At 36.9% G+C, this 15580-nt stretch overlaps 1 protein-coding gene across 1 annotated transcript in view; it reads right to left on the bottom strand.

The window, feature by feature from the left end:
- Window positions 1-1004: 1004 nt before the first annotated feature.
- The window catches only part of PRSS55 (serine protease 55), a 58996-nt gene continuing 44420 nt past the window's right edge, over window positions 1005-15580 (bottom strand). Inside the window, exon 5 of the mRNA XM_072634835.1 lies at window positions 1005-1334. Within this exon, the coding sequence (XP_072490936.1) occupies window positions 1083-1334 (252 nt within the window). The 3' untranslated portion in view covers window positions 1005-1082. The remainder of the gene's footprint in view (window positions 1335-15580) is intronic.

Here is a 15580-nt window from a genome sequence, read left to right as displayed (position 1 = left end):
TTTAAAAGTAAGCTATATACAGGATAAATTCAAGAGCATGGCCAGAGGGAAGGCACTAAGATTAATATGTATCAGGAGAGGTTTCTTCCAGAAGGTAGGACTTTATCTGGGACTTTGAAGAAAGCCTGGGAAGCCAGGAGATAAAGATTAGCAGTTCTAAGCACGCAGGACAGCCAATGAAAATGCCTGGAGGGAGGTGGAGTTTCCTGTACCTCATTTTAATTTGCCTCCATCCCCAAAGTACCTTCGGGCCCAAGGTGAATTCTCATCTTCTCAGCCTATAAATTTCCATTCCAGAGATTTTCTGATTCAAGTAATCTGCTTTAAAGTGTGAATGCATAATTAGGTTTAACTCTCTCCAGGTTCAGGTGAATTGTTAATAGGTAGCTTGTTAAATTTAGATGAATTTCAAATAGGTAAGAGAGAGAGAGCTGAATTCAGAGTCAAGACTTGAGTTCAAATGTAGCCCTTGACTTCAACAATGTGATCGTAGACAAGTCATCATCTCCCTCAATTTCAGTTTCTTCATCTTGTAAAAGTAAGATAATATCTCTAGGACTTTGATTAGAACCGTCATGGGGATGAAATCAGATAACACATGTGTAGCACTTTGTGAACTTTAAGCAGGTATATAAATGTTGGTTATTATTATTTTCCAGTGACAGTTATTATCTAGGGTCTTGACAGGGAAATCAAGGAAATTCTACTCGAGAGAAAAAGAAAATAAGGTTACCTGACAGAGCTTGTACGTAGTCAGATCATTGTGTAATTGAAACAACAACGTCTTAGAAATCAGACAACCCAATTTGGAATTCTGGTTCTTTTAATACCTGTGCAACCTTGGGAAACTTCCTCTACCTCCCTGTACCTTAGTTTCCCTGTCGGTAACATGAGGAGGTCAGAACTAATGATCTCTTCTTGTTCTAAATCTTAAGATCTAATAAGCTGAGAACCCCAGTTCTCAGTATGAGACCCCCAGTGTGACCCCTAATGAATCATACTCATTTTAACATGCCCTAACTACACAGTCAATATTTTATTAAATTAACATGAGACAAGTGACTTGAGGGTTAGAAGAGATGCTAACAAAAACAACAACACAACACAAAATACATCAGGGTGTGCACACTGTAACTAGAGGCTGCTAAGAATCCATAGGGTTGGCCTGCCTCTCGGCTCTCTGTAATAATCCAGTCCAAATATCTGGACACTGATACGCACACACTAGGCTTCTTTTCTTGGCCACAGCCTTCTTCCCAGCTGACAATGCTCATCTGGTGCCATACATTTGTTTGGGTTTTGGTATTGCATATCAGAGGTCCTCCATGGTCCCCCTAAAGGAGAGAGAAAAAGACAATTTAGGAGGGAAAACATTTTATTATTCTCTATAAACTACATCCTTCCAAACTGAGTGACTTTGATGTGATGAAAAGGCCATTAGAAATGGAATCAAAAGACCTGTGCTAAGACCAAGACCAGCCATTTATTAGCTCCATGGTTCTGGGCAAGTTCTTTCTCTTTCCCTTTCCTCATCTAAAATGGGGCTAATAGTGTAACTGTACTAGCTAGAGGGCACAGTGGCCAAAGTATGGGACTTGGAGTTCAAATCCTATCTAAGATACTTACTAATTTTGGAACCCCTCAGAAGTAACTTAACTTCTCAATTTCAGTTTCTTCAACTATAAAATGGAAATAATAGTGTCTATTTGACAGCGTTATTGTGAGAATTGAATGAAATTATGAATGTAAAGTGCTTTGCAAGTCTTAAAGCATCTATAAATGTGAACTCTTTATCATTATTAATTTATCTCGCAGGGTTCTTGTGACGAAAGTGTATGGCAGAACACTAAAGTATTATAAAAATGAGAATTATTGTTATTCTTAAATTCAATTAATCAACTAATCAATAAGCATTTATTTAATACTTTCTCTGTGTTGTCCTAAGCACTTGGAATACAAAGAAAAAAGTAAAACATTTCCTGACTTCAAGAAGATAGCATTCTAACAGGGACGTATACACATAATCCGTACAAAATTAACACAAGGAAGTTTTAGAAAAGAGTGCACTGGTTTAGGGAACTAATTTGAAATGTGATGGGAATAAGTGTAAAATCTTGTCTTTGGGTTTTAAAAATAAACTGCAGAAATGACAAGGCTAAATAGCAGTTCATATAGAAAAAATGAAGGGGGTGTGCCAGCTAGTGGATTTCAAGCTCAAAATAAGTTATTGGTATAATTTGGAAGCAAAAAAATGTGAATTCTATCTTGGGTTGCATTAGGAGTCATGGAATGAAGACTGTTGTTCAGTCATGTCCATCTCTGTGCGACCCCATAGACTTTGCCCATGGGATTTTGTTGGTGAAGATACTGGCGTGGTTTGTCGTTGATTTCTCCAGGGTGACCCCTTTTATAAATGAGGATCTGAGGAAAACAGAGGTTAAGTGACTTGCCCAGGATCACACAGCTGGTAAATGTCTGAGGTCAGATTTGAATTCATATCATTCTGACTCCAGACCAGTGCTCTGTCATCTATGAGGATTAGGATTTCACTACCCTGGTAAGACCATACTTGGATCATGGTTTTCAGTTCTGGACACACATTTTGGGAAAAACATCAGTCAGCAGTAGTGGGAAGCAACAAAGTGCACTGCTCTCATTATGCCAGCAAATTTGGAAAACACAACAGTGGCCACTACATTGGAAAAGATCAGCATACATCACAATCCTAAAGAAGAAAAATGATAAAGAACGTCTAAATTATCAAACAATTATGCTCATTTCACATGCCAGCATGGTTATGCTTATGATTCTGCAAACTAGGCTTCAGCAATATGTGAACCAAGAATTACCAGAAGTGTGAGCTGGTTCTCAAAGAGGCAGAGGAACTAGGAACCAAATTGCCAACATTTGCTGGATTATGGAAAAACAAGAGAGTTTCAGAAAAACATCTACTTCTGCTTCATTGACTACACTAAAGCCTTTGTGTAGATCACAACAAAATGTGGCAAGTCTTCAAAGAGATGGGAGTACCAGATCATCTTACTTGTCTCCTGAGGAATCTGTATGTAGGTCAAGAAGTAACAGTTAGAACTGAACATGGAACAACTAGTTGGTTTAAGATTGGAAAAGGAGTATAATAGGACTACAGCCTTGTATATTATCACCTTATTCATTTAACTTATATGCAGAGTATATCCTGTAGAATATCAGGCTGCATGAATCAAAAGCTGGAATTAAAGTGGTCAAGAGAAATATCCAATCTCATATATGCAGATGATACCTTTCTGATGGCAGAAAATTAAGAAGAGGAATTAAGAAGATTCTTGATGAAAGTGAAAGAGGAGAGTATAAAAGCTGACTTGAAGCTTTACATAAAAAAAACAAACCCTAAGATCTTGGCAACTGGTGCCGTCACTTCTTGGTAAATAAAGGGAGAAAACATGGAAGCAGTGTCTGATTTTTATATTCTTGGGTTCAAAGATCACCACAGACGGTGACTGCAGCCATGAGATTAAGACACTTGCTCCTTGGAAGGAAAGCTATGGTAAATTTGGACAGCATACTAGAAAGCAGAGACATCATGTTCCTGACAAAGGTCCATATAATCCAAGCTATGGTTTTTCCAGTAGCAATGTATGGCAGTGAGAGTAGGACTATAAGGAAAACTGAGTGCCACAGAATTGATGCTTTCAACATAGAGTGCTGGAGAAGACTTTTGAGAGTCCTTTGGACAGTAAGGAAATCAGATTGGTCAATACTTAAAGAAATTAATTCAGGTTATTCATTGGCAGGCCAAATACGAATACTTTGGCCGCATAATGAGAAGGACAGAGTCATTGGAAAAGACCCTGATGTTGGGAAGATTGAAGGCAAAATGAAAAGGGAACAGCAGAGAATGAGATGCATAGATAGTATCATGGCCCTATCCTGAAAGAAATTCTAAAATGAAAACTCTCAGGATCATTACAGCCAAAATACAGCCAAAATTCCTACTCAAAGAAAATTATAGTAAGCAACCAGAAAGAAAGAATTCAAGTACTGAGAAGTCACTGTCAGGATCACACATGATTTAATCTCCCCTCTAAAGAAACACAGAACTTAGAATACAGTATTCCAAAAGGTAAAAACTTAGAGCCAAGAATAATTTGCCCAGCAGCAGGCAAATTTCCTACAATGGGGAAAATAGATCTTTAATGAAATAGATATGTTTCAAAAGCATTCCAGATGAAAAGATTATAGCTTTGTAGGATCTTTGAAGTCTGACCACAGTAGTTAAGACAATCATCAAAGATAAACATGAATGAACATTGATAAAGGACTAAAAAAGGTAAACTGATTATATTCTAATATGGAGAGATGATGACGACGACGATGATGATGATGATGATGATGACTGTGTGTGTCTCCCTTCTGAACCCTCTCATCAAAAAGGATCATAGAGTTTAATTAGATAAGGCCTGGGAGTCATATCTTAATCATCTTAAAAGAAGAATGGAAAGAGAGGGGAAGAGGAATATCCTTCACAGTGGGAAGAGAAAATGATCTCACATAATCAGTGTGTACAAGTATACATCTACACAGACACGGAGATGGGGTAAACAGGACTAGTTGACAATTAAACATTATTCAATTCTCACCTCAAATAGTTAAAGGAGGGAAGAGAGAGAGAGACAGAGAGAGACAGAGAGAGAGAGAGAGAGAGAGAGAGAGAGAGATGGGCACAGAAAATATATTTCATTCAATAGGGAAAGAGAAAGGAAAAGAAAAAAAGGAAAAAAGGGAGATAAAGGTAAGGGTAGTTTAAGGGAGGGATTAGTCCTAAGCATAACAATCCCTAAGTATGTACAAAAAATATTTATAGCTCTTTTTGAGATGGCAAAGAATGGAAATCTGAAGGGGTACCCATCAATTGGGGAATGCTGAACAAGTTATGATACATAAATATGATGAAATTCTATTGTGCTAGAAGAATGATAAAGGGGATGGTTTCAGAGAAACCTAGAAAGATATATAAACTGATGCAGAGAGAAATGAGCAAAACCAGAGAACAATTTATACAGTTACAACAATATGGTAAAGACAATTGTGCAAGAATTAAGGACTCTGATCAACGTAAACATGGTAGAATGAGACATATTTTTGGGGACATGGCCAACATGGACATTTATTTTGTTTGACTATATATACTGTAACAGAGGTTTTGCTTTTCTTTTTATTCCTGATTGGTGGGGAAATGTTGGGGTGAGAAGGAAAGAAAGCAGATTTTTGCTGATTTTAAAATATTTTTTAAAAAGAAGGACATTAGTCAACCCCAAAAACATTCAAACTATGATGAAAATACTTGAGATACATGAGAATCACATGAAGAAATTGGGAGGGGAGTTTAGCCTAATGAAGAGACCCAGGGGGGCCCTGATAGCTGTCTTTAAGTATCTGATGTATACTTTACACAACTTTCATGTGGGAATGGGATTAGACTTGTTCTGCTTAGCCTTGTGGGGCAGAATTAGGGGCAATGGATGAAGTGGCAAAAAGGAAAGAAAAGAAAAAGGAAAAATAATTCTATTTATCCCAAAGTGGAATAAGCTGCTTCATTAGACAGAACTTGTTGGGGATGGTGGAGATTATTGTTCATGTACAAATTGGACTAGATGACCTCGGAATTTCCTTTTGAGTCTGAGATTCTTGGAAATATAGGAGAAGCTGTGGCTTAAAAGCTGTCCATTTGAAAAAGACCTGTATATTTTAGGAGACTGAAAACTTAATGTGTCCAGAGCATGGTGTAGCAGCCAAAAGGGCCAAGGTGATAATTGGGCTGTATTAATAAGTACATCCGCTCCTTCTCTGCCCCATGTACTCTATGAGGCAGTGGTCTCCTGGATGTTACTCACAGAAGACTCTCTATGTCCCAACTCTGGACATTTTCACTGATTGCCTCCAACCCTTGAGCTCTCTCTCCCTCATCACCTCCTGGTTTCCCTGGCTTCCTTTAAGCCCCACCTAAAATTTCACCTCTCCAAGAAGCCATCCCAATCCCTGTTAATTCTAGTGCCTTCTTTCTTTTTTATTTCTCATTTATTCTGTATGCAGCTTGTTTGTACACAATTGTTTGCATACCATCTCCCCCAGTCGTTGTGAGCTACTGGAGAGGAAAGATTATCTTTTAACTTTCTTTGTAACTCTATGGCTCAGCACAGTGCCTGGCACATACTACACACTTAATAAATGTTTGTGTACTATTGACTATAATCCAGAAAGTCAATAATCAATTAATGAACCAATCAATACACATTTATTAATGTTTATCTATCCTGACTTGAGAATCAATAGCAGAGATGGTAATTAAATCCATGGGGCTACTTGGTGCTACTTAATTTAGGAAAAGGAAATACTATATAATTTTATAATGCTCATAAGTATTTAACACTTTGAAATAAACTAAGGAATATCCTCCAACTAATAAGAAAAGGGCTCCAAAGTTTTCTCATACAAGAAAATTACTCTAATATATCAAAAGATCTAAAATTTCATCAGTATGCAAAACTCCCTCCAACTGTGCAGTTTGCAACCCCCGAATTTCTCTGTCCCTCAAGATTCATCACCTAGTAGCCATCCTTTTGTGATGGGCCTTTGCCAGATAATTATAATGGTTAGGCCCTAATTACTATAAAACTGTTCATATAAAAATGGAATCATGTTTCATCTCATCTCTGCCCTGAATTTCACCACTGGAAGCAAATTTCCATAGCGACCCCAAGAGAATGCTTATACTACAATAATGATACAGATACATAGATAATATGTTCCCCCCAGATCTTCCTTCATATCAGACTTCCTCCATGTTCAAACACCTTAGACAACCTGTTGAAAATATCCATTTTTAAGTGCTTAGAATTTTTCTTTTCCCTTTGTTTAAAACTCTCAAGTGATTTATATATTATGCGCAAGATCCTCTATGTACTATATAACAAAGTTTTCTGGTTATTTTCTCCTTTTAAGAGAAAGCTTTTCTGGTTCTTTTCTCTTTTTTTTCCCTTGTAGAAATATTTAGTAAGCTCTAAAGGAGGAAAGTGAACAATACATCAATTGTTTCCTGATAGTAGAATACTCCTACCTGTCTCTATCAAATTCATGTTATACTCACAATTCCATTAGAAGAAGCAGGGAGAGCTATTCCATTGGAAGGAAATAACTATTGATTCGATTAGATTTAGCCTTTCAGCTATAATGGAACAGGCAAAAAAAATGAACTGGGCACCTAGTGAGAGTAGGGATAATAGATAGAGCATGAGTGCTCTATTGGTCCCCACAGATTAGTGAAAAATCTAGTGAGAGATACTTCCAAGAGACCAGACAGATCTTCTTTGAAAGAATCGTGGAAGGGTGCAGCAAAGGATTGCAAAGAATGAGAATGCACGGATGGGATAGGATCTATATCACTGAAGATTATACTTTCATTAACAAAATCACAGATCCACTGAAACATACTATTATTGTTATGAGTAGTGATAGAAGAAAAGCCAGCTGGCACAGTAGATAGAGTGACCAGCCTGGAGTCAGGAAGACCCAGACGCTTACTAGCTATGTGACCCTGGGCAAGTCATTTAACCCTGTTTGTCTCAGTTTCCTCCTCTGTAAAATAAGCTGGAGAAGGAAATGGCAAACCATTTCTGTATCTTTGCCAAGAAAACCCCAAAGAGGGTCATGAAGAATTGGACACCACCGAAAAATGACTGAACAACAAGTAATAGAAGTTGAATCAATTAATCTTCAAGCAATTAAGTATCTATTATGTGTGAGACAGTGCAAAACAGAGAGGATTTCATAGGAACATGTTAATGACAATGCTCTAATCACTGTTTGATGCACCAATAAATAGCTAATAGTGGGAACTGGCATTTATTAAGCACCTACTGTGTGCAAAGTGCTCAGCTGTGGTAGGCTTTGGTGGAAACCAAGAGAAAGGAAGAAAAGTCCTTATTCTCCAAGAGGTTAGTTATATCCTACTTGGATAAATGAAAATGGACATAAAAGAGCAAGACTAACACAAATGAATTTTTACGCTGATATTTTTCTATACAAACTTTCACCTCTTTCAAACATTCCTATTTCTGCTAAAAAAAATTATTCCATTATTCCAGTCTCTTGGGTTCATAACTTTGGTATCATACTTGACTTCTCATTCTACATCACTCTACATATAACATATGCAAACATACATACACATATCATTTTCCAAATCCTGCTATTTTTAACCTCTGTAACCCTTACATCTTGACTCCTCTCTACTCACACAGGCCCTCATCAGCCTTTAGCTACACTCTTTCAACAGCCTTCTGTCTCTTGGCATCAAGTTTGTCTCCACTTCAGAGTATATACTCCACATAACTGCTCAAATGATTTTCCTTTAGTGCAAATTGGGTCACGTCCTTCTCCAACTCAATCAACTCTAGTGGTTCCCTGATACCTCCATGATAAAGTTAAAAATTCTTCTGTTTAGCTTTTAAAACCCTTCACAAACTGATCCCAACATATCTTTCTAGACTCACTAGACATTATTCCCCTTCCTATACTCTGTGATCAAGCAAAATTGTCCTTCTCTTACATATAACACATATGTAAACACACAGGCAAGCATATAGCAACCCATTCCCCACACCTGAAACGTCTTCCCTCCTCATCTTCACCTCTCTCTTCCTTTAATCTGCTACTTAAGCAGATTAAAAGCTACTTTCTACCTGAATCCCTTCCTGATCCCAAATGCTAGTACTTTCCCTCCTTTGTATTTAGTTTTGTTTATACTTAAATATGCGCTTGTTATCTCCCTGTTGCAATGTTAGCTCCTTACACATGGGGACTATTTCATTCTTTGTATTTTGATTCTTACTTTTGGGCACATAGTATGTGCTTTATAAATGCTGATTGAATGATTAATAGTAAGGTCCTGAATGACCTAGGGTTTATAAAAATGCTAAAAACGATTAAAGGGGCTTTTAAAAGTTATCTTAAAAGGGAAGAGAGCAAGGAAGGAGTATTCTCACAGTTTAGGAGAGGTCAGATCATATGAACAGGTGCTAGAGATGCAGAACTTTGAAATACTTAGATTTGGATTCCAAGGATTTGAGTTTTAATCAGAGCTCTGCCACTTACAATTGCATGACCTTGGGCAAGTCATTTATCCTGTTGATTTGAATGACCTATGAAGTCTCTTCTAAACCTAAATTTATGATCCTATCATCATGTCCAGTGTTATCAGAAAGTCCTGAAGCTCCAAGGAGGAGGAACTCTCTTCCCAGGTAGTTGACCTTAGGTGGCCTGTGGCACACACGTTCATAGATAAACACACATATATACACACAGCTACACACACCTACACATACATTCAGACAAGAAATAAGAAAACATCTTTTTAACTAAGACTTTTTAGAGTGGGAGTGTTCCCACAGGAAACAGAAGACGGCCACTCTTAACCATATCTGATCTTTAAATAGCACTCCACTGTGGGCCAGCTCCACCCTACTCATTACTCCAATGCTTCTGTTTCATCATCATTACCACCATCGTTGCACGTGTCTTGAGTATCTCCTCTGTGCAAGTTCTGAGAGTACAAAGAGACAGAAGACAATTTCTAAACTGGAGGAACTTGGATGTACCTAGTCTCTTGGCCACCCACCATGAATCTCCCCTGTCTCTGACATGTATATCTTGGTCATGTTTTGAAACCTAAACATATTGTTTTGACTTTGTTGTCTGGAGGATCTTTGTTTATGTGTATGGCTTACTAGTTGTGGTTTTTAATTATGGATTTTGAGAAGAAACTTCGCATCTTTCTCTCTACAGAGAACAGACTAGTGTGTGTCATGTATGAAGAATCACTCGTTCTTTCATTCTGCATTAAAAAAATCCACAGACTCTGAGTTGGAAGGAACCTTAGAGGCAAACTAAGATAGCATATTTGATCTGGAATCCCCTTGATGACATTTCCCTGCCTGCCTTAGCTATGTGAGCATCAAAGATAAAAGGAAATCTTTCGATAACTGGGTCAGCATGTAAACTCTAGGTGCCCATCCTAACACTCATCATTCTTCCCAATTGTACTGTCCTTTGCCAGGCAGATGGGCCTTATCTGTTTACTGAATTGTGCCTGAGACTGAAGCATGACCAGGTTTAGGTCATCATACATGAATAAACATTTGAAATTGGTATGATTAATGATCTTCACTTTTTTCCATTTATTATTTTATTATTTCAGTCATCAATATTTCAATCATCAATTTTAATTTAAAAAACAAAAAACAAATGAGAGGAGAGAAAGTGAATGTTAAAAGAGAGAAATTATGAGCAAGAAGGTATGACTCAGCCCAAAAGGAAGGTAATACTGAATAAGTTAGCTCAGGTATTGGCCTTATACTTAAGTTAAGACTATAGCTACCCCTTTTCCTGTCCTCACCTCTCTGCACAATGAATACCTGATAATGCTTAAGGAACTGGGTCTCCTCCTGGATATGTGACTGGGAATTAGAGAAATACAGGGGAGGGTTATCCAAGTTATATCTATATCATGGGAAAGAAGGTATTATTCAAAGAGTTAAATGGACAGTATTAGGCTTAGAGTTGGAATTAAGGTTAGAAATGGAAGTAGGATTAGTATTTTCTCAAAGAAAAAATGGAAATTATAGTAAAAACAATAACAGTAAAATGTTAGCATCAGCTCACACTTATATAGTGTTTTACAGTGAAAAATTCTTCTCAATGACCTTTTTGAAGTAGTGCAAATGTTATGTCCATTTTACCAATTAGGAAACTGAGGTTCAGAATGTGCCTTTCCCAAGGTCAAACATAAAAATAGGAAGAGTTGAAGCTAAGACTCAAAATTCAGGTCTTTTGACTCTGCATTCAGTGTTTTATTTACCACTGATATCTTTCCAAAACTTCTCTGGTTTATGAGAAGGGAACAGTGCCATAATGACAAAATATGCTAGATACCTTGAAAATTCCAAAAGGCAGGGCAAAGGATCTTGCTGTGTTCTATGTAAATTGGGGCCAATATGTGCTGTGAATTAAAGTATTAAGCAAACCATTAGTTACTGTAGGGTTTTTTGGGGGGGGAGGGGGAGAAATGGGGGGGGGTGCAGGAAGGTGCAGTTGGACCTAAGGAATAAGGTAATCTATGCCTGGGGCAGAAGAAGTAGTGTTTTAGTTGGGAAAATAAATAGTATAAACTGGAAAAAAAACAAACAAACAAAGACAATTCACGATGGTGTTAAGGTGGCTATGGACAAAAATCCAGGAGCTGAGATAATCAGAAAGATCAAATTACTGGAGCACATACTTAGAGCTAGTAAAACCTACTAGGCTGAGAAGTAAAATAGATAGTGTTGGGATGAATTCCAATGGAACCTAATTCTCTGAAGCTTCTGCTCTCCTTCCCTACTCAGTTTGGTTCAGATATGATACTATAGACAGAGTCTACCAAGCCTCCTCCTTACTAAGCCATTACTTTACTCTGCCAAGGTAAAAGCCTTGGCAGAAAGCTTTCACCTTTTCTAGGATCTGTGCGATTTGAACTGGCTCCCTTGTCCTCTCCTCTTGCCCATACTTCCACCCACCCTTTAGGTTGGTGGAGAACTTCATTGCCTTCATCAGTTGACGTGCTCCTAACTGTCTATCCACATTAAAAAGAATCATCTTATTTTTACTGATTGCTTTTTTTGTACATCATTGGGTAGGGATATATTTAGAAATGAATATAATGTAAAAAAAACCCAAACATAATACAGAGCAGAATTATATTCTTAATAAAAATACCTAGCATTTATATAGCACTAAGCACTTAACATACATTAACTCTTTTGATCCTCAAAACAACCATGTTAAAGTAGGTGCTCTTAATATCTATACTTTTACAGATCAGGAAACTGAGGTTAAGAGTTATATGACTTGTCTAGGGACACAAAGCTAGTAAATGTCTGAGGCAGAATTTGAAGATTAATGTAACACAACTTGTTTAGTGATTCCTCAAATTGTTAGGCACCTATTTTGTTTCTAGTAATATATCATTACATTTACGGTAACAAAGACTAAAAAATAGTAATTCAAAAAGACTAACCAACATACTGACCATATCTGACTGTAAATACAACATTCTCTACCCATAGTTCCCCACCTCTATAAAAACAGGAGGGAAGTACATTTGCTCAATTCTCTGAATGCTATCTTGACCACCTAAAATGAAAGCTCTTATGTGGGAGACTGCAGGGATGGGCTTCCTGGAGAAGACTTTCTGTATTGCTCTATTAAGTGGGTGGGAACATCTTCTTTCCATTGGTGGAATAGCCAGAAGTGGTGGCTTCATTCAAACTTTCACATTGGGATAGTTTTTCTCTTTATCCAGCAGTGTCCGTTCACTCATAGCTTGGGCACCATGCACTGAGCTGGGGAGTGGAGAAGGGCTACCTTCCCTCACTTTGGGCCCTGTGGCCCTCAGAAATGGACTTGGGGCTTTGATCTGTTTCATTTTTCCTTTTCAGTTCTTGGTGCAGGCAGAGGAGTTCCAGACCCCGGAGCTTGAGCCATGATACACTTGGAGCCAGGACCATGGCCAGCTACTGCTGCTAGCCTAGGAGGGAAGCCTCGAGATGCTAGGGTCTCTGGATGAAAACCCAGGAGAGGCTTTGCATGTAGAATCTGGTGGGACTGATGCTATGTAGAAACTGAGTTAATCTGTGAACTTAATCTCTCTCCTCTCTACAGATACTGAGGTGGCATAAGGGAGAGGGGAACACATCCCCCTGAGGTAGTGGAGGGGAATGTTTATGTACTCTTGCTATAGCTTTGAAGTAAACATTCTTTTGTAAAAGCTAATCTGACAATTAAGTGACTAAATGGAACAGGGGTTCTGAGAATTCCTAAAATTAAGGAATGCAATTAGTAGGGGCTTGAGTCAATGGCGGACTACACTCACTACCTCTCCCTTAAACTGATATAAATATCAATAGGTATATATATATAGTTTTATATATATATATATATAGTAATATATATATACATATGTATGTAGATACATAGATACAAACCTACAGATACACACATACATACATTCATATCAGATACATACATATCATATATCACTGATGCAAAAAAATTTTTCAAATAACTTTCCCTTCTACACTATACTATAAATTCTGTTAGTGAGGAAAATCCCTGTTAGTGAGAAAGCTTTTTAATTTTGTGAAATTGAAATTATTTTGTCTTTTGTGACTTCCTCTACTACTTCCTCCCTCTACTCATCATTGTGAAAGAAATCTCGATGGGTTATCTTTTTGTTCGGGTTTTTAAAATAATTTTTATGGATATCACTTGTTTTCACATCACAAATATTTTCTAATGTGGTCCCCTTCCTAGCCTTTCTCAGAGAGCTACCCTTTGCAACAAAGAAAAAAAGAAGGGAGGTAGAAAGAGTTCAGCAAAACTAATGAACACATTGAAAAAAATCTGACTTATTCTGCAGGGCTCCATACCCATACTCCTCTTCCTCTGCAAAGAAGGGTGGAATGTGCCTTTTCCTATCTCTTCTTTGGGGTCAAGCTTGGTCATTATAATGTATTATGTATAATACGTAATGTATAATAATGTCACAATATTCTGTTTCACTTGTTTGGCTGCTATTCCTTCAATTTACATTGTAGTCATTGTATCTATCATTTTCCTGATTCTTCCAACTCTGTTTTGCAACAATTCATACAAATGTTTCCATAATTCTTTGTTTTTGTCATATTAATTACCATTATGTATATATTTGTACACAGATGTAGATAGATAGACAGACAGAAAGAAAGCTAGATAGATAAATTTTCCTGGGTCCATTTCACTTTGTATCAGTTCATCTAAGTCTTTCCATGTTTCTCTGTATTAATGCTCTTCATTGTGTTTTAGAGTACACTAATATTCCTTTGCATATTTGTACACTCTATATTTGGTTACTCCCCAGTTGATGGACATCCTTTTTTTGTTTCTAGTTCTTTGCTACTAATAAAAATGCTACTATAAATATTTTTCCATTTATGAGGAGTTTCTTGTTATCACTGATTACCCTGCAGTATTTGCCTAACAATGGAAATTGTGGACAAAATTGTATGGATGTATTAAGTGATTTTCTTCAAATAATTTCAAATTTTCATCCCCTATTGGTTGGATCAATTCATAGCTCCACCAACAGTGCATTTGCATATCTGTCTTTCCATGACACTTCCAACATTGATTCTTCCCATCTTTTGTCTTCTTTGCCAATTTGTTGCATGAGAGGTGGAATCTCAGAGTTGTTTTGATTCACATTTTCCTCATTATTAGTAATTCGAAACATATCTTCAAATAGCTATTAGGATAGGGGTTGAATAGGGGCTGCTGCAACTGAATTTAATTGGTGTAGGGGAATCCCAGTGAGGAAACTCCTACCAAAACAAATTAGTACCTTCTCTGCAACTGACAATCTTAGAGAATTGCTTAAAACCCTGAAAGATTAATTGACTTTCCCAGGGTCTCATAGCCAGTATAAAATAGAAAGAGGATTTGTCTTCCCTGCTCTAAAGCCAGCTCTCTAGTCACTATGCAAAGCTTACTGAATCTGTTAAATAAACAAATTATTAATAGCTTGCAACTGTTTAGAGAACAATTTATTCATATCATTTGACCACTTTTCTATTAGGAGTGGCTTTTGGTCTACAATTGTTGGTTAGTTGATTATGTATCTTGGAAATCAGCTTATAAGAGGCAGCTTCCTGTAGAAGATTGAGAATTAGCATCCAAATCAGAAAGGCCTAGGTTCAAACCTTGCCTCTAACATGTGCTAGCTTTGGGAAGGTCCTTCAATCTCTCAGACTTCTAGGTATAATTCTAAGACTAGAAGTGGCTGAGAAGGCGTCAACCTGAATTTATAGAGAGTTTCCTTACCTGATAGTTCCCCACACCAGTGAAATTTATTTACTTCACAGACACACCAGTCTGTCATATCATATTAGACCCTTATTAAATATATTTTATATAAAGTTTTTCCCAGTTGAATATTTTCTTATCCTACTCACAATCATTTTGTTTGTGAAAAACCTTTCAATTTCTTGTAATTAAAATGATCATTTTTTTGTAATCAGTTCTATCCTTTGTTTGGTAAAGAACTCACCTCTTAGACTTTGCTGTGAAAGTTAATTGATTTAGTTCTCTTTTTTTAATAGTATAACCTTTACTATTCAAGTTGTATATCCATTTTGGATGTGTTGTGGTATATGGTGCAAGATTTTTTTTTCTAAATCTAATTCCAGTAGACCCAATTTTCGGTTTTCTAAGCAGGTTTTGTCAGATTTCTAAGTAATATATGTTATTGAAGTTACTGAATTTAGTTGTTTCTGATCCTTTTCTTTCTAATTGGTTTACTTTCTAAAATCTTTTAACCAGTATATATTTAGTATTTTTGAAGAATACTAGTTTAATAAAATAATTTGAGTAGATGTGCTGTTTCTATTGTCTTCCTATTTAAAAAAAATTATTCTAGATAACATTCTAAACTTTTGTGCTCCACCAAATGAAT

The sequence above is a fragment of the Notamacropus eugenii genome, chromosome 1 (genome assembly GCF_028372415.1).
Source record: "Notamacropus eugenii isolate mMacEug1 chromosome 1, mMacEug1.pri_v2, whole genome shotgun sequence".
Classification (NCBI taxonomy): Eukaryota; Metazoa; Chordata; class Mammalia; order Diprotodontia; family Macropodidae; genus Notamacropus; species Notamacropus eugenii.
Note: the sequence above shows the minus strand (reverse complement) of the source record. Positions and strands in the feature narration are given on the sequence as shown.